Here is a 25,826-nt window from a genome sequence, read left to right as displayed (position 1 = left end):
GGACCGATTTCAGTCAGTTTCAATAGGCTTCGTCCTTGGGCCAAAAAAAATAATATATATCAAATTTCATCGAAATATCTTCAAAATTGCTACCTGTACTCTGCGCACAAGTTTTACATGGACAGCCAGTCGACCAGCCAGCCAGACGGACGGACGGACATCATTTAATCGACTCAGAAAGTGATTCTAAGTCGATCGGTATACTTTAAGATGGGTGTTAGACTAATATTTTTGGGCGTTACAAACATCTGCACAAACGCATTATACCCTCCCCACTATGGTGGTGTAGGGTATAAAAACTTCATCTTCTAGATCAAAATCGTAAAAAAACTTTAAAAAATTCGATTTTGTTTTATCCTTTTTCCCCTGTTCAGGTCCATAGGTAGCAAACTGTTCAAAATTCAAGAAAACAATTAACTACAAAAATGTACCTAAGATCTCGATAAACAACATTCTAGAACATATGAACTTCCTAGGAATGATTCTTAATACCGTATAGCTAGCGCTCGGCAAGTCGCAAAAGTGAAAAATTTTCGAAAAATTTTTTAATTTGTTTTTTCTTTACTTCAGCATTGAGATACTATGCTATCTATTACAAAAATAATAAAAAACAAGTAAGAGAGTATGGTCGGTCAAGCCCGACCATATAATACCCTAAACCAAGTAAATGAGCAAAAACATTTTTCTTTTAAAATTTCAATAATTTATATTCGTTAGTGATTTTCGGAAGTGGGCCTTATATGGGGGCTATGACCAATTACCATGAAATTAGGTCGAGTGATTTATGTCTATATTAAAGTTAACTATGTTGAATTTTGTGTGTATACCAAAATTTTTAAGCGATTTATGCACGTTATAGTGATTTTCGGAAGCGGGTCTATATGGGGACTAGGACTAATTATGGACCGATCATAACAAAATTTGGTGACATGAATTTTGTGTATATAAAACTTATTTGGAGCGGAATTTGTGGAGATACATATATAAATTAAACATTTATGACCGATAAAGTCCAATTTCGGGAGGACATTTGTATGGGGGCTAGGTGAAATAATGGACCAATTTCAGTCAGTTTCAATAGGATTGGTCCTTGAGCCAAAAAAATAATATGTACCAAATTTCATCGAAATATCTTCAAAATTGCGACCTGTACTCTGCGCACAAGGTTTACATGGACAGCCAGCCAGCCGACCAGACGGACGGACATCGTTTAATCGACTCAGAAAGTGATTCTAAGTCGATCGGTATACTTTAAGTTTTAAAATTTCAGTAATTTATTTTCGGAAGAGGGCCTTATATGGAAGCTATGACTAGTTATGGACCGATCGCCATGAAATTAGGTCGTGTGATTTATGTCTATATGAAAGTTATTTATGTTGAATTTTATGTATACCAACATTTTTAAGAGATTTATACTCGTTAAAGTGAATTTCGGAAGCAGACCTTATATGGGAGCTATGAATAATTATGGACTGATAATAATAAAATTTTGTTATTTGGAGCAAAATTTGTGTAGATACCTATATAAATTAAACATTTAAGAACGATAAAGTTCAATTTCGTTCGGACATTTGTATGGTGGCTATGTGAAATAATGGACCTATTTCAGTCAGTTTAAATAGGCTTCAAACTTGCGACCTTTACTTTGCGCACAAGGTTTACATGGACAGACATCCAGTCAATCGACCAGCAAGCCATGTAAACCATGTCCAAATAAAATTGAACAGAAAGAAGTTTCATATAAAAATAAATTTGATGACAATCGGTACACAATTGGTTATAGCTCTTATATAACATCATTTCCGAAAATAACTCACTAAAATAAATTATTAAACTTGAGATCAATATTGTAAAAAAAAACTTACTGAAATTAAGCGATTTTAACCATTATTTATAAACATGGACTTTGAAACTCGATAAAAGACAAACCAAAGCAAATTTAAAATTATTGAAAAAATTAAAATTTTGTATGATCATAAAGAACCATTAAGTTTTAAAAATTTGGAACGGGTAATTTCCGATCCCTTGTCGAAAATGTTTATTTCCTCCGATTATTAAAGTCCTGCTAGAAGAGGGGGTAAACAAAGAAAAATTTTCCAATTTTTTTTTTTTTTAAATTTTCATTTATATTTTTTTAATTTTTTTAGTGAAAAGAATTTTATGCCAAACATTTTTTTTAAATTTCTTTTTTTAATTTTAAAAATTTGATTTTTTAATCTATTAGTGATAAAAAAATTTGTTTGATGAAAAAAAATCGGGCTTATAAATTGTCCTGGTTTTTTCCTTCCTGTCATTTGTGGGCCGTTTTTTTCGATTTTAAATATGAATCATGTATGTAAGTTATTTGGGGTCGTAAAGTTGATTTCAACATACAGACGGACATACTGACATGGCTATATCGACTCCGTTATCTATAACGATCCAAAATATATATACTTTGTGGGGTCGCAAATGAAAAATGTACAAACGGAATGACACCCTTGCCACTCATGGTGAAGGGTATAAAAAGGAAAAAAAGAAAAAGGTTAAATAAATTTTACATTTAATTTCGCCCCTTAAATGGTTGACCTGGATCCGTGGCAGTGAACTTTAAAAACTTTTTTTTATTAATTAAGTATTTATATTGGCAAGGATGTTTAAAATTAAAAACAAATTATTTCATATTAAAAATGTTTAATTTCTTACATTTAATGTGAATGAACTTAAAGTTTCTTTAAACAAATTTGTTTTAATTTAAAACAACATGACTCTAAATTTTGGGAATAAGGTTGTTTACCTGTTGTGGGTGTCATTTTTTGCTTCTGCTAGTTAAGGGTATAATGAATGTGTAATCATCAGTGTTATAGTTGTTACCTTTATAAAGCTAATATTTAAAGAGTGGCAGCAGCTAGTGGTGGTGGTTTTGAACTTGGCCTATTGCACGACATCAAGAGTGTTTTTTCTTTTTCTAACTACAACATCTATTATTAAAAAACAACTCTCTTTCATTACAGCTTGAAAATTGTTTTGTTCAACTTGAAATTATGCCTGAAACTTTATACCTTTAATTCATATCTTTAATTTACTTGATTTGTACAAGTGCTCCGTTTGTACATTGTACTTGCTTTTGTACATTTCTTTGGTAATAAAAGCAAACGTTTTCATCAGGTTGTGTGAACTTTTTCTTTACTGCCTTGTATATTTGTTGACTTATTTTTATGAAACAAAACTTCGTATATGTTTGTTAATATGGCCATGGCAAAAAAACAAAATTTACACAAACAAAAAAAACTTAAGTAAAGATAAAAAAATGTTAATTGTTCAGTGAATATGTAGTTGTCGTTGTTGTTTAGATGGTTATGTTTTTTATTAAGACTGCCTGACATACTTTCACACCGACTTCTTCTTCTTCTACTTGGTGTGCTGCTTCTTCGTCTTCTTCTTTTGCCACTTTTATATTTTGAAATGCTGATTATCATTATTTTCCACTTGTTGTTTGCCAAAAACAAATTATTGTTTACGCAGATTTAATTTCAGTTTTCTTTTTATTTCACTCGTATCAAAATGAATCAGATACAATAATAATAATAAACAATATGTAGTTTGAAATACAAATACATTAATTCAATCATTCATTCATTCTATACAAAGAATATGTAAAATGAAACAGGTGTCTCAGCTCTTTGTTTAAATATAAAAAAAATATTTTAATTTTTCATATTGATTAAAATTTTATTATTATTTCTTAGCCCTGTTGTTATCACTTTTACTTTCCTTTTTTGTTTATAAAGTTTTGCAAAACTTTTCGTTTATGTTACTTCATTCCAGTGGTGGTGACACCTTAGGCCATTTATTTTAATTAAATTTCATTTATATTTAATTATGCATTTAGCAATAATAAAAAAACTTTTTAATAAATGTTTATAATTGCAACCGCTTGTGTTTTAAAAGTTTTGAAAAGTATTAAAGCAATGAATGAATGTATAAAATTGTTTATTAAATTAAACATAAAATTGCTAAAACATTAGTTTAATTTTATTAAATATATACTTGCTGCAACATTTATTTAAAGCATGCGAATTCATAAAATAACTTGACCTTTGACTTCTAATATCGCGGCTATATGATTTATGACGGCTTTTAGCTCCTTATTTTATTAGAATATAAGAACTAAGATACATGCCAATTTCCATTTCATTATTTTTCAAGTTTGGCTACCGTTACCTCGAAAAACCCTTTCATTTCGACTATAGTCACCTCTAAAACACCGAATTTGTTTAAAATCTGTCTATTATTTCACTTAGCCCCCATTCAAATGTCGCCGCGAAATATGACTTTTGTTGCCATAAATATTTATTATAAATAAATCAAATTTACATTTTTTATAAGGCCAATTTCCGAAAATCACTTTTCAATTTTTTATTTTATAAAACAGAATTTCCATATAAAATTTGTTTTATAAATCTGTAATAAATTTATAAATTGATTTAGTATCTACATAAAATTTATTTTTTTTACGAGTGTTTTTGAACTAAGCACATGTTTTTGAATAAAAAAATATTTTAGTTTTCAACATTGTCTCCTTTGAGCTCTATGCAATTTGTCCAACGTTTCTCCAATTTTTTGTATCCCTTCCAAAAAATAAGACTTGTCGAGGTCATCAAAATGGATATTTTTTGTGAGTTGAATTCACTCGTACCTAAATCCGGAGAATAGGGCGGAAGAGCGATCATTTCGTAGCCTAATTCATGGATTTTTGACATTGGAAACTGCATCCGATTGTAAGTAAAGGCGGCATCCTTCTTGTGGAAAGCTTTCTCATACCCAAGTGATCTTTCATAATTGAAACCAAAGAGCCATGTGAGAATCTCCTATCGGCCAACACCATATCGTAATTTTTTCAATTAATTTGGGACGACCTCAACTGGTCGTCCAGAAAGTTCGGTATCTTCCGTTGGGAAATTCCGCAATAACGAAATTCAGTAAACCACTTTTTTACCATTGAAATTGATGGTGCAGAGTTCCCATAGTATTAATCAAGTTTAACCTTTATTTGAGTGATGTGGTTTTCTGCAAAAAATAATGCTCAATGAGCAATTTTTCGGACTTTCTTTTCTTCTTGACTCACACTCGTAGAATGAATCACGCTACCTAATTTTATGACGATCGTCCATAATTGGTCATAGCTGCCATATAAAACCAGAAAACCAGTGTAATGTATAAAATGGTCGGGCTTGACCAACTTTACTTCTTTATTTGTTATAAATTGAGAAAATACAAATTCTTGTTTTCCATAATTTAGTTTATTAAGATCTACACGCAGAGAAAAAACATGGTTCGGCATGGTTACGACAACATCACTGTGTTCCTTGTAACAATATATTGTTGTCACACGAATAATTGTTATTTTAATTTAATTTAAGCAATATGTTAGTTACTGCAAACATGTTCATTTACATTGCAATAATAAATTTGAGTATGGTTCACTGAAACATAATTATTTTTCAAACAACTTAAGAATGAAAAAAATTATTTTATTTACCTAAATTTTTCTTTTCGTTCATTTCCTTTAAGACTTTTTTAAATGCTGTAGATCTTTTCTAATTGAGTTAATGTTTGCCTGACAGTATGAAATGGAAAATAATTGGGAAAAAATCTCTCATTATTTGTCCTTACCTGCAATTTGAATTCTATAATGTGGTATAGAAGCCAAATAAGTATTGATATTTTTCATTACAAGGTAACAAAATATTTGTTCAATTCTCAAGGTCTGCTATCATGTCATATTGTCATAATGTTCCAATATTTAACAATGGTTTAAAAATGTTCTTGTCTTTCAAGCAAAAAATGTCCTAAAATAATATTACTCTGTATGCTATGTTTATTGTGTTATCGTAACCAAGAGACCTGTGCCGAATGCTTAAGAGTCGGTTAAGTCGAGTCGCGAAATGTTAGAACATTATGACAATATGACATGATAACTTGGGAATTGATGAACTATGTTTTTATCGTATTTTGATGAAATTTCAGAAAATTATTCAGTTTATAATTTAGTCGAAATTAACCCTTTCTTTGTACGTACTGTGTGATGAAATTTAGAATATTTATACCCTACACCACCATAGTGGGGAGGGTATAATGCGCTTGTGCAGATGTTTATAACGCCCAAAAATATTAGTCTAACACCTACCTTAAAGTATAACGATCGACTTGTGTCTGAGTCGATGAAACGATGTCCGTCCGTCTGTCCATATAAACCTTGTGCGCAAAGTACAGGTCGCAATTTTGAAGATATTTCGATAAAATTTATCCTATTGAAAATGGCTGAAATCGGCCCGTTATTTCACCTAGCCCCCATACAAATGTCCTCTCGAAGTTGCACTTTATCGGTCATAAATGTTTAATTTATCTATGTATCTACACAAATTTCGCTCCAAATAAGTTTCATATATACGAAATTCATGTCACCAAATTTTGTTACGATCGGTCCATAATTAGTCATAGCTCCCATATAGACCCGCTTTCGAAAATCACTTTAACGTGCATAAATATCTTAAAAATGTTGGTATACACACAAAATTCAACATAAATAACTTTCATATAGACATAAATCACACGATCGGTCCATAACTGATCAGTGAAATACTTTTTTGAAGTTTCATAAAAATTTACCAATAACAATTCATATCAAGTTTTTCGCCCCTGTTCTGGGTTTTGCTTTTTCGAATGTAAATTTTGTGAATTTGGTTTACAGATCCCCAAAATATATGAATACGTTAAAGAAATGTTACTCTGATTTGTTTTACAGCACAGGCGGGGGGTTTGTATTTTATTTTAAACGCAGTATAACTCAGAACTTTTCCAACAACAATTTCAAAAATATTCTTGTAAAAGGTTAAAAAACTATTTTGCAAAAACAACCAGCTGGTTGTTTAAACATAATTCATATAAATGTCTACACATTAGTACGTAATATTACAATAATGAACTAAATATTTCAAAATACACGTCAACAACAGCCTTTATTATTATATAATACTACATATTTTTAAATATATTTGCATTTAATGAATATGAAAATGAACAGACAAATAAAATAAAATTTAATTACTTTAAAGTTTCTGGTGGCTTGTCAAGGTTAATTACCTTTTGCATTCAGAACCTACAAAAGGCAGAAAATTTTTGAAAAACAACTAACCTAACAACTGACACATGATGCGGGCAAAAAAAATTCTGCGTAAATTTATAATAAAATTTGACAACTTTTCAACGCTTGGATGATTTAATATGAAAAAAACAAACAACATTTATTTACAATACTAAATAATACAATGAATATAATTGTTTTCACCAACAAATAAAGGTCGTAGTTTTATTTTCAACAATTACACACTTACCTAATAGATTCTAACTATATCTAAACTTTTTTTTTTAGATAAATTGTGAAATATGTTTATATTTAATTTTTTTCAAAAACTGTCATAAGCAAATTTCTTAAAAATAGTGATCTTTTTCATGATTTTTTTTCCACTTCAATGATTTTGAGTTGTTTTGTATGTTTTACATGATTTATTTAAACTAAAAATTATATATAGTTTTTCTCGTTTTTGTGTTTAGCTTAGTGTGTAATTGTTAATTGCTTACAATGAGGATTGTTGTTGTCAATATGTCACCTGTCTTCAATGAACTTGTAACCTCTTTTCAATGCCTTGTGCGCTAGTGATTTCTATTGTCACTCTTAATAATGATGATGTCGTTTTATCATCATTGAACCTGAAAATTGTTAATGGATGAAGTAGAATTGAATAATAGAGCAAGTAAAAACAACAAAACATATTTGTTAATGCTTTTTTAAAAAAAATCAGTTATTTAAAAAAAATTCTGTTACACTTTAAAGTTAGTGTCTTAAATCTTTTGTTTTTATCAGTTAAATCTTTCAAAATTAGCAAGAACCGTCAGCAATTTTACAAATATTTTAATATACAGGCCTGTCACACATTTTGTTCGGAATGATTTCAATTCCGTAGTTTGTTCGATCATTTCATTTTAGGTTCTTCAGATTCCGTGCAATTTATTAATTCCAAAAATATTTAACAATTCTGTATTTTTGATTTTAATTTGACAGCGTTTTTATTTTAAAACAAAAGTGAAGTTTTTGGTACAGAAATTGATTAAAAATGCAAGAAAAACAAATAATTACAATGAAATATCAATTCGTTTTACTTTTTCTGAAGAAGCGAAATACGGAATTAATTCCACTTTAGATCGGAATGGAATTCTGTGACAGGCCTGATAAAGTCTATTTATTATACAATAGACAATTTAAATTTCATAATAAACTAGCTGAACCCGGTCCGCGTTGCTGGCCTTTCAAATAATCGCACCTGAAACACTGAGGTGGTCATTTGACAAAGTTGTAGCAGATATCTATAAGTACAGTGGCATGATATGCCCTTAAACAAAAAGAAACTGGTGTATTTAAGGTAAATGGGATATTATATTTATGAATTCATTATAAGGACAGGGGATATACGTTTCTTTTTTCTTTTTATTTACTCGGGAGCAAACCACATACCAAACATGAATTTTCCAAATGTAAGCAATAGTCAACGATTGGCCTTATGCTTTGTCGTTGGAAATCTTTGGTATGCGTGAAATCATTATCGCATTTTAATCTGCCACCGGTGATTGTTGCCTCAATTAAATTTGGCCACAATTACTGACCTTGAAATCATTAGCGGTATAGTGTCATTAGCAATATAGTGTCATTAGCGGTATAGTGTAAAAATTTGATTTTACCACGCCCCTCCGCCCACAGATCGAAAATCAAAAATCTGAAGATTCACAGAAAATTTGATAAAAATCGGTCCAGCCATATCTCCGGAACCACTATGCCGATTTCGTGCAAACTTCACATAAACCATCTACAGACCATCCCCAACGTACCCTGAAATTTTGGTTGAAATCGTTTTCGCAGTTAGTGGTGACATCAAAATGTACACTTCTTTTTATATATAAGATTAAAAATATTGGGTGTATAAATTAAAAATTCGGGATTTTAATAACTTATATGTCATTTTGATATGTACCCTTATCTGTCTGTCATTTGTTCTCACTTAGTTATTATATTTTCGAAAATGCCGAATTTTGTGCCAACAAAGCGTGATATGCGGGAAGTTTTGCTTTACTTCTTTAATTTGAAAAAAGTGCTTCTGGAGCACACCGATTGCTCACAAAAGCTTATCCCTTTCCGTTCCAAGCAATTTCAAAATTGACGGATTTTCGTGAACTTTTCGATCACATTTCTTGCACTCGTACAGAAAATTGAGACATTTAAAACAGTAAGAAAAATATATAAAAGTATCTACAAAATACGTTAAATTTACCTACATATTTGTGTAGGCGGGGACGGAAAGGGTTATGTTGAATATGTATAATCAGTTTCAATGTACGAGAGATGGTGTGTGCGGTTTAGAAGTTGTGATTTTGATACAGAAGACAAAGATCACCCCGGCCAGCCAAAAATTACAAAGAATTGTAGGCATTATTCCTTGGATTGGAAATTGGATACCATAAATTAAAATTAAAGTGGATAGACCTTGAAATACGATTTTACATGTCGGAAATGCTGCTTGAACACTATAAAAGAAAATAATTTTTGCTGCGAATCATTACATTCGATGAAAAATGGATGCATTACGATAAACCAAAGCGTAAGAGATCGTATGTGAAGCCCGACCAACCAGCCGAATCAACACCAAAGCCAAATATCTATGGCACTAAGTATTTGGTGAGATCAAAAGGATCCTATATATTATGAGCTGCTCAAATATGGCCAGACCATCACAGGGAACTTAATATGGGAGCAATGACTAATTTTGGACCAACTGCCATAAAAAAAATAGTTTTCATGTCTTCTGTATTTATGAAACTTATTTGTGTTGAATTTTATTTGAATACCAACATTAAAAATTTAAAAAAGGGTCCATTTTGAAAAAAGTTAAATTTTGCAAAAAATAAAAATCAAAAATTGTATGTCTTGTGTTACAAAATATTTATTTGGATAGATATTCCACTCGCATCCCACTAAGCGACCAAAAGGGTCTTCAAAGAAAATATCTTAGTTTTGTTTTGAAAAATGGGCCCATTTTGAAAAAAAGTCAAAAAAGTTTTTGATTTCGAAAAAAAATGTCAAAATTTTTTTATTTTTTTTTTTTCGAAAGATTGAAGAAATGTGTAGCTTGACCCCTTTCACACTATGACCCCTTTCACTTAGTAGCGCAAGTCTCTTGTGTTTGTAGATGTCAGAGATAATGTCGGGTTAAGGAAAAGAAAATTTTACATGCTGTTTTGTTGGGCAAGATATTTATTTCTATTGAATTTTATTTGAATACCAACATTTTTAAAAGATTTATGCTAGTTAAGGTGATTTTCGGAAATGGGCCTTATTTGGGAGCTACGATGACTAATTATTTACAGATCGTCACAAAATTTGGTAGTGCGAGTTAGGCTTACATATATAAAACTTATTTGTGCTGAAACTAAGATATTTATGAGAGCTTAACTATTTTCAGATAGGGCAATCGTATGAGGGTTGGGAGAAGTAATGAACCATTCTAACCAAATTCAATATGCTTTGTCCTTGGGGCAATAGAAAAGCTTGTACCAAATTTTGTCGAATTATCTTTGAAATTGCGACCTGTAGTTTGATTATAAGGGTGTTGGGACAATATTTTTGCACGTTACAAACATCTAAAAAAAATTATAATGTACAACTATGTTTTACCGCAAAACATTATATTCTTCAAAAAACCACCAGCATTATTTCCATTATAATTTTTCAATATTTTCCAATAATTACAATTTAAATACTTAATTATTATTTAGTCAGTTATTTAGTCAGGTGACCATTGAAATATAGGTACATAACCTTTCAACAATAACCAAAAGTCACTAACTTCTATTAGTATTTACCAACTTATAATTACGTTTAATATTAATTCTCATTTATTAAAAACTATTGAAAAAAATCTTTTTTTTTATATAATTTTTCTATGTACTTACATTTGTTGTGTCATGAATGCGATGGCTTAGAACTTCGTGTTCTCTGTTTTATAATAATTGTAAATAACTCTGCACTATGGTACTTACTCGTAATAATGAAAACAATACAAATACATACAATAACAAAAATGAGTGATCGTGTTAATGGCGCGTGCGCAACCAAGTGAAACGCATTTGAAGTTATTTGTTTATTTTATACATATTTTGATTACAAAAAAAAAATACAGGCAAAGAATTTGTTCAGGGGAATATTAGCAATTATGGGGAGAGATAAAGAGCATAAATGTAGAATAGCCATCAGCTTTTGGAAATAATCAAGTTGATGTAATTTGTGTTTTGTTTTTTATTCTAAAAATGCAGTTTGTGTAATAGTAATGTTATCAAATAAATGTTACTCATAGATTCTTATTTATGGCTCTATTTCATAAAACTCGTTACTTACAGTGTTTCGGAAAGTCTTATTAGTGCTTATAATTTGAAGTAGTGTCACTTTTCTCTTTTTAGATTAAATTAAATTATTAATTTTATCATAGAAAATATGAAATATTCGTGTTGTCTGACCTTCTAGAATATGTCTTCTACATCCAGAAATGGTAAAAAACTGATAACTCTACAATTAAACATGTTTGCATCACAAATATTTTTCGAACTCAAAAAAAAAAACTATGGTTTTCTTTACCAAAAACTGAGGATGATTTTTCATTTAATTCTTATAACATTAAAGTAAAATTATTAAAATTTTACTAAAAACCGATATTATCAATAATTATGTTTATGATCCTTTCCAAATCGAGATAATTTATTTGAATATGCACCAAAATTATTTTAGATATCCTACTTTTAAGGTTCCGTTTTTGATTTTGTTTTAAACCACTTCCATACAAAATATTATCCAAGTTCATTCCCTAATTTAAGAAGAATTTTGTTCAAAAAACTCAAATTTGTTTGGAACCCAAGATTATAATTTCCAAAATGACCGCAAATACTTCCATACTTCCAACATTTATTTAAAAAAAATCAAATTTACTTGGAGCCCATGATTATTTCAGCTACTCCACTCTGGTGGATTTAATCATTGAACTACAATATTCATATAATGTGGTATCTGGGCACACTTTCTTATATCCAACATTTTCTCAAGATATTGTTATGTTTTAACCCTTTTAAAACGTTGGTTTATTTCCTTTAAATATACCGGATACCGGTAGTTTAAAAAAAATTGTAACAACGCTTTATTTATTTAAATTTATACAACAACAGTTTTAAATAGTTACTCAGTGTTTTTATACACGTTTATAAATTCGGAAAAATACACATAAATGCAGTTGATGTCTTTACTTAACGATGCTTCAAATTAAATTCATTGACGACTGCAACCTCTGCCACTATTTGTACACACGTCATCTTTCGTGAATCTTCTACAATGATCTTAACGGAATACTATATTCGAATTCTAGAGCTTTCGCAGCTTAAACATTCAGCAACAACCGCATGCTATCAACATTGAAGATAAGTAGAAGCTTCTACTAATGGAAATATTTATAAACACGATGAATGTTGCTGGCAGTTGCTACCGACCATTAAATTCAAATCGCTAGTGCGTACCACTAGAGCTGACACATACTCTGGATATACTTCTACATCGTTTCTGAAATTACACGCTTCAGTTTATTCATTCTTATGAATTTATTACATTTTAAACTTATTTATCACAGCTAGCTCTTTTCTTTAGATTTTTGTTTTGTACCATATTTTAGAATTCTTTGCATAATTTGTGTATTTTTATATATATTGGATGTATGACATAAAAATGCAGGAGTTTTTCAAATGTTTAGCTTTTTTTCCAACAATATAAATATATTTAAAGTAATGGCCCTTGTTAGCTATGACCTTTTCACATCTTTCTGGCAACGTATGTAATTCGCTCCAAAAGAATTGCTCATCTTCTGAGGCCAAGAACGAACGAAGCCAATTTCGGATACTCTGTTCTCAAGTGAAGCGTATCCCATCGATCGAAACAAATAGTCATCGGACGGTCTGGCCAGTTAGTATCATTTTGGTCCCAGCAAATACAGACCATTACTTTAGCGCCATGAATATTTGGCTTTGGTTTTGATTCGGCCGGGCTTCAAATACGATTTCTTACGCTTCGGGTTATCGTAATAGATAATTTTTTCATCGCAAGTAATGATTCGGTGCAAAAATGATTTTCTTGTATAACGTTCAAGCAGCATTTCTTTCAAGGTATTTCGGCTTCAATTCGTATGGTACCCAATTTTCCTGATTTTGGATGAATCCAGCTGCTACATTTTGCAAATATTTTGAAATTGCTGCTTGAGTAGCTCCCAATGGAGAAATGCCTCCAATTATTGGTTGGAATGGGCGATCTTTCTCTTCTGTGTCAATATCACCACTTCGTAACCGCACAAAATATCCCATCATAAGTTTGGGTGAGCAATCGGTGTGCTTCAGCGGATATTTTTTAAAATTAAAGAAGACAAGCAAAACCATATGACGCTTTGTTGGAGAGATATGTGCCCTTCAAAACGACATATACATAATTAAAGAGGTCAAATTTGGGAAACGAAACATGTCACAAAAACTTTTCAAACTCCATGTAGCGGACGCTGAATGAATATAAAAATCGATTATAAAGTATTTTTTCTGTTAATATAAGTTCATATTAATTCTATAATTGAACAGAAGAAAATAAAAATTTTCCAACTTTATGATAATTTGAAAACAAAATCGTGTTTACTGTAACCATATATATGGTTGACACAATCATGTGAATCAAAAACCATATTATGGTTACCACAATCATGTAAATAGTTACTGTGACTATAATATTGTTAAAAATCTTGTAACACTATTTAAATGGTTACAGTAACCATGCCCAATTATATTTTTTCTCTGCGTGTAGAATTAGTTCATCAAAATCATTCTTAATTGATTTGCTCATATTTCAAGTGTAAATATGAACCAGTGTAATTGAATACAAGATTAGTTGAATTACACATAAAAAACTATTTCCTAAACAGTTTCAATTCAAATATTTATCACATATTAAACTGGTTTCAATTATTTCATAATTGAAGCAAGTATTGATGTGCTCAAAAACAAAATTTTCTGATATTTTCTATTGAATTTTGAGTTTCGAATTTGATAATTTTGACAATTGAATATACAATTTTCGTTATTGGTTGAACTTTAAATACAAAAATTATTGAATATACAATTTTCGTAATTGAAAACACATTGGCGGTATTCACAATGTAGAGTACTTTCTTTAGCAAAGTAGCAAAACAGCAGTTTAGCAAAAAACAAAAACAAAATACATTAGAACTACTTTTTTACTTCTTTACACATTTGCTTTCTAAACTATTTGAGGTAATTTTGTTTTTGATATTTCATGACATTTTATTTTTGTTTTGGAAATAAATTCAAAATTATTTCTAAATAAATTTTACAGAAAAAAAAAATATAATACAAAATACTGTGGACAAATTCGAGAGATATATTTTTTCGGTTCGAAAATAAAATTTATCGACAGCAAATTTTAAAGGTACGTTCACAATGTGTAAAATTTTGTGTTACTAAATTGTTCTTTTACACTTTTACCAGGCCAAGAGCTCTTCATCATGAATACCGCTATTGTTGTTAATTTTTGTATTTTCAATTACGAAAATTGTATATTCAATAATTTTTGTATTTAAAGTTCAACCAATAACGAAAATTATATATTTAAGTATCAAAACTATCAAATTCAATAGAAATTATCAGATACACCTGCCTGTTCTTATTTATTTGCAAATAAAATATATAAATTTGTACTGCATACTTTAGGTAGCTTTTTTATTACAGTTGACTGGACTGAAAAAAAATTTCCGACTTTTACCACGAATTTTTGAATTTTTTGTCTTTACCCCATCTCCTGAAAATTTCGAATCGAATAAAAAAAAATCAGCCGTTCTCACGTGATGCCATTACATACATGAACCATTTCATTTTTATATATTTAGATATTTGAATTGAAATACAGTTTGTTTTGTGTAGTTTTTGATAATGCCGGTGTTTTTTATTGCAACATATAAATGTTTGTATTTAAAAACTCCTGCCGCGCCTATTTAGTATTAGTATGATGAAATTATGAAATTTAAATTAATAACTTGAACTACATACATGCATATTTTTTAAAATCGTGCAAGCCTTTTTGAATTGTTATTTGTTTGCATATTCAAGAATTTGTTCAAATCTGTTTTTATATATGGTAACTTCAAATACAATGGATTTTTGATCATAATAGATATGAATACCCTTGGACAAGTTATTGAGTTTATAATTTGTTTATAATTTTATTATTTGTTAGTTTTATTTGTTTAAAATAAGCTTTTCAATTTATTGGTGTGATCAACTTTGTTTAAATAAATAAATTTTATAATAACTAAATATTAAAATAACCTTAAGCTAAAAGTTTTTAATTTATTCGCCAGCTTTTAATGGATTTATTTTTTACAACTAGGTTTTTACATCATATTTTAACTTATTATTATTAGATCCACACGACAGTCTTTGTATGCTTCTGGTTTTTGGTAATTGATGTATGTTGAAATCAAATTTTGATTAGCTTAAAACAGTTTAAAGAATTTTTTATTTTTATAAATATTGCACCTGTAGTCCTGCTATAAAATTAGTCAAATCGCTATTAAAATTGCTTAAATATAATGAAAATTTATTTATGGTTTTAACTTGTTTGTATTGTATTATTTATACAAAAGAACACATGCCAGAATCTTTTCAAAACGCATTTAATTCTTACTAGACAGGAAGTGTGATAAATATAGATTTTCATTGTATCAAATTCTAAAAATATGAAAGTCAAAAATTCAGAAAAGCCATTAATAACATTTAAAATTTATTTATATTGAACATAATTTGCAAATTAATGTTTAACAATGTGTTAATTAGTTCAAAATTATTATATTGCTTAATATTTGAAACTAAAATTGTATTTAAAAATAAAACTTAAATAAAATATTAACCTACAAATCAATCAATCAGTTAAAATATTCACACAAATTAAACTTTAACTATTACGTTAACGATTTGAAAAGTGTTACAAAACACTGTAAATTATTAAAAAATCTATTTAAAAAAACCTAAAGAAAAATAAAACTCTCTCAAAAAACAAACAGCAATACAAACAATAGTAAAACTAAAATAAAATAAAAAAACTAAATAATATTATAAAAAACCAAAACAGAAATAAACAAAAGAATGAGTGATTAAATGAGCGAATGACTGACTGACTGACTTTAACAACGAAAACATTCATCAAATACGCAAAGGTAACAAGTCAAAGAGCCACAAAATATAAACAGATACTCCAACAAAATATAAATATAAAATACATTTTACTCTAAAACTAAAATAAAACCAAACAAAACATGCATAAAAACTTACTGAACTAAACGTTAATTTAAGGTTTTTTTTTGTTATTATTGTGGCGGAGGGGTTTTGCATACCTTTTCAAAAACATTTGTCATCATTTTCGGAAAATACGTTACAACGAACAGACGTCCGGCTCTGTTCGCTCGGCTATCAAATGTACAAGTGCGCGAACCACAACAAAACGAAATAAACAAAACATACAAACCAACCACAGACAAATAACAAAATACACTCTCTCAAACAGATAAACAAAACGGAAACCCCAAAATCATAGACCGGAAACTAATAATGAGTTTAGAATGAAAATTATTAATCTAAAAACGCAAAGAAATACACAGCAGCAGACAAAAAACCCTAAACACCACCAAAAAAACCAACACAATTATACCCAGAGTTACAAATTACTTCACTGAATTTAATTAGATTATGTCTCGCCGTGAGAGTTTTCTATCCACCCATACAACGGCATCGAAAATCTCTACAGCACCGGTAACATTGTGGCATGGAGCCCAGTATGCAGCCTCATCAAAAGAAGTGGAATTATTGCGTACCGAATATGGTTTAGACACACGCATGCTGGAAAAGAAATTGGTGCCGCGCTACAAATTGTATCATAAACCTCAAGTCAGTTGTAAAAATAAATTGGTCAATTCACCATTGGCTCGCAAGAAAGACACAAACAAAAAGTCACAATCATTTTCTTCTTCAACAACAACACCAACCACATCATCTACCTCTGCTGGTTCCTCTTCCGATTGGATTTTGTGCTATAACGACACCAAGGAAAACTTTCATCCCTGGTCTGGTTTGGGTGAAAATTGTGAAAAACGTTTCGGCCAGTTTGATTTGGTGCCCTGGCGAAAGTATCGCTCTAATTTGGACTTGCAGGCATTAACCGATTACAGTCATCAGTCAGCAGCCCTGCAAATCAGTTCAAAATCCCTAACACGTTTAGAAAAACTCGAATTAAAACAAAATCGCCGTCAATTAAAACGGGTCAACTTGAAAGCTTCTCAAGCGCGTTTACGTAGATTTGTGCGCGTTCGTTTAATATTTTCCATAGAGTTGCGTCACAAAAGAATGGAACTACTCAAACAGACGGCCTTAAGGCCCCGGGTCTTTGAACAAAAAGTGTCTTTAAATGAATGTGATGTGGCGGAATACGAACGTATTCTCTTTAATGCCCACTCTAGTGTTGAAGATCATTTGGGTTACTTTAGTAAACGTGGTCTAGGTGGTGCGGAAACATCACCAACATCCTCAAAAAAATCAGTTCTAAATTTGAAACCGGTAGAAAAAATGAATTTTACTTCTAGTGAAACAGATTCCTCCTATGATTCGCTGAATGTTCCAACACCTGTGGAAATGTTGCTTAAAAATAATCAAGTGCCATGTGTTAAATGTCGCGATATTGCCATAAAATTAAGGTAAAGAAAATAAACCAAAAATATAAAAAAATAGAGAAAAAATAAAAACGATTAAATTAAGTTTACGCAAAACTTGCATATGAAGAAAAATTATAAAAAAAAATGGGAAGGTGTGCCAAGTGAAATTTTCAAGTTTATTATGAAATGTTTATGTTGTTGAAAAGAAATGATTTCTTTTTTTTATATAAACAAAAACAACTTTTAACATAAATGTTTAAATACAATGTGTGTGAAATTTAAAAAGAAATTTAAGCTTTACTAAAAAATAAAAAAAAACAGCAGTAAATAATTGATTCTAATAATATCAGGATTACTTATTAATTTAAATATTTAAACATTTTAAAAGTGTTCTAAGAATATTACTTGTGGTGTTATTAATTACTGGTTTTAGTGTTATCGTTCTATAGTTATTTAAAAACCTATTGGTTTGTTAAAAAAATAAATAATTAAATAAAAATCTGACGCCATGAAAGTCTTTAGTGCTAGAAAATACTGATCTCAGTTTTACTTAACAACTTTAAGAATAACAATGACAATTTGTATAATTTAAAAAAATTAGAATCTATGCTTAATTATACCCTACACCACCATAGTGGGCAGATGTTTATAACGTCCAAAAATATTAGTCTAACACCTGACTCTGAGTCGATTAAACGATGTCCGTCCGTCCGTCTGGCTGTCCATGTAAAGCTTGTTCGCAAAGTACAGGTGCCAAATTACCGCATTCGATATCGAGTAAAATTTATCGTAATTTTCTTATTTGAGATTATGGCATTCGATATCCAGCAAGAAATTTAGTACATTTTATCATAATTTCGATATCGAAATTATTTTTCGATTCGATAGCTCATTCGTTCACGAATGCGGTAATTTGGCCCATGGTCGCAATTTTGAAGATATTTCGATAAAATTTGGTACATATTATTTGTTTGGCCCAAGGACGAAGCCTATTGAAATTGGCTGAAATCGGTGCATTATTTCATCAGCCCCCATACAAATGTTCTCCCGAAATTGGACTTTGTTCGGTCATAAATGTTTAATTTATATTAAACATTTATAAATGTTTAATATAAAATTTCGCTCCAAATGAGTTTTATATATATATGGGGGATTTGATGTCAACTGAACCAACTTTTGAAATCAATGTCTTCCGATCGGGATGAAATTTGAAATTTGTGGTCAATTCCGGCCAAAAATCCATAACTTCTTTATTTCTTCATAAAAATGATTGAAATTTGGTATTTGTATGAAGAATAACATAACCGATCAATCAATAAATATTTCGATGTTCAGATACAGGATTTGGGCAAAAAAGCATGGACTTTCTAAAAGTATCAAAAAAATTGCATATAAGTGACTGAAATTTCGTCAAAAAATAAAGAATAAATTTCGGATTACATATACAGGGTTTAGCCAAACAATCATGGACGTTTTAAAAGCATCGAACAAATTAGGTTATTCATGTAAATGCCTGAAATTTTGTGTACATTTAAGAAAAACACACTTGATCCATAGCAAAAATTATTAGAAATTGCATACAGGAGTTGGCCAAATAAACAATGATGTTATAAAAGTATCGAAAAAAGTATGCAATTTTTGTAAATGGCTTAAATTGGGTTTATAATTAAAAATAACATAAATGATGCATTGAAAAAATTTCGACATGCAAATACATGGTTTGGCCAAATCAGCATAGACGTAAATAACTCTCAAACTTGCATAATTTTGGAAATTGACCAAAAAAAAAATGTGTAAAATATGAAGGCACTGAAATGGTTCGGTTATTGGAATACTTACTTACTCTTGATACTTTACAGTATTAGATGTAATTTACACTTAAACTCTAATAGCCCCCTTTTAATTTGTTCTGGCCTTTCAATTTATTTTTTTAATTTAGTTTCTATAGCTTTAAAACTAGTTCCTAATCACTTCACTTTTATATAAAAAGAACACGCAAAAACTTCTTAATAACAACTTGGAATGGTTAACTGCTAATTGTTTTATAAAAACATGTGCTAATTTGCAAAAAAAAAACTTTAAAGAAAAAAGCACAGGTTACTTCGATTCAAAAGTAAAAAAATCACATTTTTCTAATAATAAAAGGACAAGAAAAAACCTTTGACTTTACAGCACTATAAATAACCAGTTACTTTATAACCAAAATAATAATGATACTGTATATTCTGAAGTGTTAAGAAAAATTTACCATCAAAATTTTATAAAAATTTAAAAAAAAGAAAAACAGTTTTGGACGGAATTTACCACCGTGCAAGGTAGTTCTATTGGATAGTAAATCATACAATTTTTAAACAAGATCGTTCGAGACCTCTCTGAGTTAGAGGGGGTCAAAATTTGATATTTTAGCCTAGCAGGTGTTTTTTCTCATCCATGTAACTTATTACCTATTGTTCTTAGCAAAATGTGTCCCAAATATTTTAGATACATAGCTATTTCTTCAATCTTTCAAAAAAAATTTAAAATAAAAAATAAAAATTTTTTAATATTTTTTGTTCGAAATCAAAAACTTTTTTTTTTCAAAATGGGCCCTTTTTTCTCAAAAGAAAACATAGATATTTTCCTTGAAGACCTTTTTGACTGCTTAGTGGGATGCGAGTGGGATATCTATCAAAATAAACATTTTGTAACGCATGATATAAAATTTTTGATTTTTTTTTTTGCAAAACCCTAACTTCTTTTCAAAATGGGGCTTTAGTGGGATGGGAGTGGGATATCTATCAATATAAATAAGACATACAATTTTTGACTTTTTTTTTTGCAAAATCAAATTTTTTTTCCAAAATGAGCCCTTTTTTATTTTTTTAGTTCTTTTCCTTCAAGTCCTATTTGATCACTTAGTGGTATGCGATCCCCCCATATACAAAATTCATGTCACCAAATTTTATTATGATCGGTCCATAATCAGTCATAGCACCGATATAAGACCCGCGTCCGATAATCTCTTTAAAGTGCATAAATCTCTTAAAAATGTTGGTATACACATAAAATTCATCATAAATAACTTTCATATAGACACAAATCACACGATCTAATTTCATGATGATCGGTCCATAATTGGTCATAGCTCCCGTATAAGTCGCACTTCCGAAAATCTCTCACGAATATAAATTATTGATATTTAAAAGAAAAAAGTTTTTGCTCACTTTCTTAGTGTAGGGTATTGACCAAGGTATTGAGACTTTATTGCTCATAATTGCCTACACTAGGGTGGCTCTTATTGTACACTTTTACGATTTTCGAAGCTCCCATCATCAAAGGTTGTATATTTTATGTGAAGTTTCGTGCAATTTTAAAAATTAGATTTAAAAAAAAACTTTATACCAAAAATAATCAAAACTAAATTTCCAAAAATTAAAAAAAAAAATGGTTTGATTCTAATAAACGCTAATTTTAACAGTTGTGCCTTTTGTGGGTTAATATGCGCAACGATTTGAAATTGACGGATTTCATGGAAATTTTGTGTTGTCCAATTTTCTAATATTTAATTTCAGATTTCTTCTTTGGAGTGCTAATTTACGATTTTGTAATTTTAAATTTCTAGGATATTGTTAACCCTTTTATGTCTGGTGTCATATACGAGTATTTTTATACCCTTGATCATGAGTGGCATATACCTAAATAAGTTTGTCATTCCGTTTGTAATTTCTATATTTTTCATTTCCGACCCCACAAAATATATATATGCTGTATCGTTATAGAGTTGATATACTCATGTCCGTCTGTATATTGATAACAAATTTCCGTAGCCCCCGAATAACCTACATACATGATTCATACATCAATACATCCGCTATGGAAGCGTATATATTGGGACAATCTCGATTTTTGGCTTATTTTTGATCCATATCTGGATTAATAAAAGTTGTCAGATTGTAAGAAAAATGCTCAGAAAATGGTTAACACAGCCATGAGAACTTATATTTGTTAACCATTTATTGAATATTTTACTGACAACTTTGTAAGATATGACAAACGTGAAGACTTTTGCAAAGGCCAGTAAGTCGGAACTAAAATGGGTCAAAATCGGAAAAAATATTTTTAACACCGACTTTTTTTTCACCAAAAATTTTTTTTCCCTAATAAAATTTTTTTTTTTTAGAAATTAAAAAATAACAAATAAAAAAACACATGGAAATATTTGCTCAAAATAGCGTAACCACTTTTTTTACCACAAATTTTTTCGACGTTGTTTACTCTTACAAGTGTTTTGTAAGATCAAACGGCATCAAATAAAATAAAACTGAATCGTCCTAAGTAAAAGGAGTTTTTTGAAATAAATAAAAGAATTAAAATATATTTTATTTAGCGGTTACGTCTTTTTCGTCAAATATTTGCATTGTGTGACTACTACCTTTAGCCTTTATCTGAGTGATCGTTTTTTCCGCAAAAAATAATGTTTAATGAGCAGCTTAAATTCAAATTTTGACAGGAGTCAACTGGCAGATGCCTGTTGATAGGAACAATGTTGCCCTTTCAGTTAAGAGCTGGGAAATTTAAAAAGTCGCGGAATTGGAATTTTGTAACTTGAGATTTAATGTTTTTTTTGGTTGGTACTTTTGATTAATCTAAATTAAAAGACATTCAAGTGCAAATATAGCATTCAATTACTGCCACTTGGGCATACTTGCCTTCCCCAGCATCATCACATTTTCCATTTATGGCACAATTAAAACAAACAATCAACATAATAAACAAACAACATAAGCAACCAACAACAAGAGATTCAATTCAAACACAGCTACAGATCCAACAATACTTGTTCATTTATTCACACAATAAATACGAAAACAAACCCAACAATTTCGCCATTAACAAGATTTATTAACGGTTTTCTGTTTAGTATTTTAATCTGTGGCAGTTTATTGTAACATAGAGCATCTTACACTTATATTTATATGAATGTAAGATACTCTCTGTACGTGTGTAAATCGTAAATCTCTATGGATGTATGGATGTGACTTTTGTTTAAACAAAAAAAAAAAAAATCAAAAATTTCCAAATAAGCTGACACACACTCAGGCATACAAGCCGACATCAGCAATTGTTTGTTTAAAGATGAAAACAAAAGTGAAGCTACTTCTCTGAATTTTTAATGTTTTAAATTTTTTAATCTTTACAAATGCAAAAAGTGAAATGTTTACTTTAATTTGCATAATATTTTTGTTGGCTTTTTTTGCAAATACATAAATTCAAAATAGGTTTTATTTATAAAAATGATTTTAAATGTGTTATTTTAACACATAATTATAATGTAATTATTTGTAATACATATAATATTTATTTATTGTTTGCATGTGTTGACTAATACACTTAAATAAAGGCATTAAATAAATAAAAATATGACTTTGTTTACTGAAATTTAATGTCTCCATTAAATTTGTAAATTGTTATAGCAAGTGTTGAATGAAGTCTTAGTAAAGGTTTGCATTAAATTAAATATAATGTTTGGTAATAATGGTTAAAGTTCAATTAACTTGTTTAACTAAGCCAGAAGGTAACAATTACAAGTTTTACTTACAAATTTAGACAAGCAATGTCTCAGAAATTGTGCTCGTATTAAGAAAATAATTTATCTTGTACAATGCGCCGAATGTTAGGGTTTGTTAGTAATTATATTAGATTATTTTTGGAATGATTCACGTAATCTAAGTTGACATTGAAACATACCTAGATTCTAAAGTAAAGTATAAGGAAACTGTGTCGTAGTCTTTTTAAAACAAAAATAAGTTTACGGATCTTATTTCTGAACAGAGAGTGATCCTTATTTTTCAATTTCCCTAGATCTAATATTTTTCTTCGTCATCTAAAACCCAAATTCATAAAATTTCCAAAATCAGAAAACGTTGAGAGATTTACTGGTTATTTGAGGTTTAAAGTTTTGGGTCAAAGTAGCAATTTTTTCCAAAAAATTAAATGAAAAAGAAAAATTCCAATTTGTTCCAGTTTTGAAACATATGTACAACATAAATTCAAAGTATTAGCCATTGACCTTTTCCCATATTTCTGGCAACATGGATTTCGAGCCAAATGAACTGCTCATCTTTTGAGGCCAAGAATGAATTAAACCAATACTGTGTTCTGAAGTAAAGCGTATCCCATAGGGTACTGCTACACGTTCAATATATATACTGCATGCCTGAACTTTCAATAAATATCGCGATACTGGATCGCGGTCAATATATATTGAACGTGTAGCAGTGCCCATAGAGAGCTTTCTGCATCAATGGTAACAAATAGTAGTCGGACGGGGCTATTAGGCGGTTGATGCAAAAATTCTATGTGTGCAACCGAATCATTCGATTGGCTACAAATTCAATCGCCACTACGAGTCTGTTTTCTCTGTGCAGGTATCTCAACATGTAGCCTAGCGTTGTCATAATCCTCGCTTCAAAAGAATCATTTGCTTTCGGTACAGGTTCCATGTGGTGGTCTGGCTCCCACCAAATACAGAGCATTAACTTAGCGCCATGGATATTTGGTTTTGGTGTCGATTCAGCTGGTAGGTCGGGCTTCACATACGATCTCTTGGGCTTCCGCATTTCAGACATACAAAATCGTCTTTCTAGGTCTCTCAGCTTCAATTTATATGTTACCCTATTTCCTTGCTTTTGAATGAATACAGTTGCTCGCAAACGTTTTGAAATTGCTGCTTGAGTAGCTCCCAATGATTTTGCAAGCTCTTGTTGAGTTTGAAAACAGTACTCATGGCTGGCTTGGGCGATCTTTGTCTTCCATGTCAAAATCACCACTTTTGAAACGAACAAACCATCTTTCGCAGGTTGAAACACATTCACCATAAGCTTTGGTTAGCGATCGGTAAGCTTAAGTGGCTCTTTTTTCAAATTAAAGAAGTAAAGCAAAACTTCCCGCATATGCCGCTTTGTTGGCACAAAATTCGATATTTTCGAAGCAAAAAACAAAACTTTGTTGTTTACACTATAATGTTCAATAACGAAATGAGAATAAATGACAGATATGTACTCTTCAAAATTACATATGAGTTATTAAAAACAAAAACATTCATAAGATAGGCCATTGTAAATCCTGCATTTTTAAGTTATACACCCAATAGAATATAACAAGTAAGAGTGTTATAATCGTGTATCCCCACCATCAGTATGTGAAAATAAAATATTTTTCTAATATAGGAGTTATTTGGGGTCAAGTCATTTTTTGAGGGGATCTTGTATAGCAACAAATTATTCCCGATTTTCGCCATACTTTATAGCAACTTTCAGAGTACTTAGAACTAATTTGTGAAAAATGTTATCAGGATTGGCGCATAATCAACATAATTTTGACTATCAAACAGTATTCCGGGGGACATATGGGGGCTAGGTGAAATTATGGACCGATAATGCCCATTTTCTATACCAAACTAAGCTTATCAACAGAGTATTTGTTGAAAATGTCAAACAGCTAGCTCCTTTCGTGTAGGCCCTATCGTGTTTTCAACAGACAGACAGACGGACGGACATTGCTAGATCGTCTTAGAATCGTTGTTGGACCGAGAATATATATGCTTTTTGGTTCTGCGACCAATATTTCAATATACCCCCATTTTTTTTGATGGTGGGTATAACAATTGTTTGCTATCGATAAACCATTATAATTTGATAAGCATAAAATGTCATGTATATCTCAAATCCCAAATTTTACACTTTCAAGTTTTTTTTTTGAATTTTCATTTAATTTTTATTAAATAAAACTTTTAAATTGTTTTGCTAATATAAAATTTGTTGTCCAAAATCCACTCAAAACAAATAAAATACGTAAGTCTATGTCCACTCAAAACAAATAAAATACGTAAGTCTATGTAATAATAAACATAAAACAAGTGTAAATGAAAGAAAAAAAAACTTTTACTTTTAAATTCTTAAAATTTTT

General features: G+C 30.0%; 2 protein-coding genes across 3 annotated transcripts in view; both read left to right on the top strand.

Annotated features, from left to right (window-relative positions):
- Nucleotides 1-25,826, top strand: part of LOC135956515 (uncharacterized) — a 145,524-nt gene that overhangs the window by 22,258 nt on the left and 97,440 nt on the right. The gene's annotated exons all lie outside the window — the stretch shown is intronic.
- The window catches only part of f (forked), a 91,347-nt gene continuing 82,417 nt past the window's right edge, over nt 16,897-25,826 (top strand). The window contains exon 1 of one of the 2 annotated variants that reach the window (XM_065507041.1): nt 16,897-17,921. In XM_065507041.1, coding sequence (XP_065363113.1) covers nt 16,921-17,921 — 1,001 coding nt within the window. In that variant the 5' untranslated portion in view covers nt 16,897-16,920. The remainder of the gene's footprint in view (nt 17,922-25,826) is intronic. The other variant, XM_065507042.1, reaches the window with a different exon arrangement.

This window comes from Calliphora vicina, chromosome 4 (genome assembly GCF_958450345.1).
Source record: "Calliphora vicina chromosome 4, idCalVici1.1, whole genome shotgun sequence".
In the NCBI taxonomy this organism is placed as follows: Eukaryota; Metazoa; Arthropoda; class Insecta; order Diptera; family Calliphoridae; genus Calliphora; species Calliphora vicina.
Note: the sequence above shows the minus strand (reverse complement) of the source record. Positions and strands in the feature narration are given on the sequence as shown.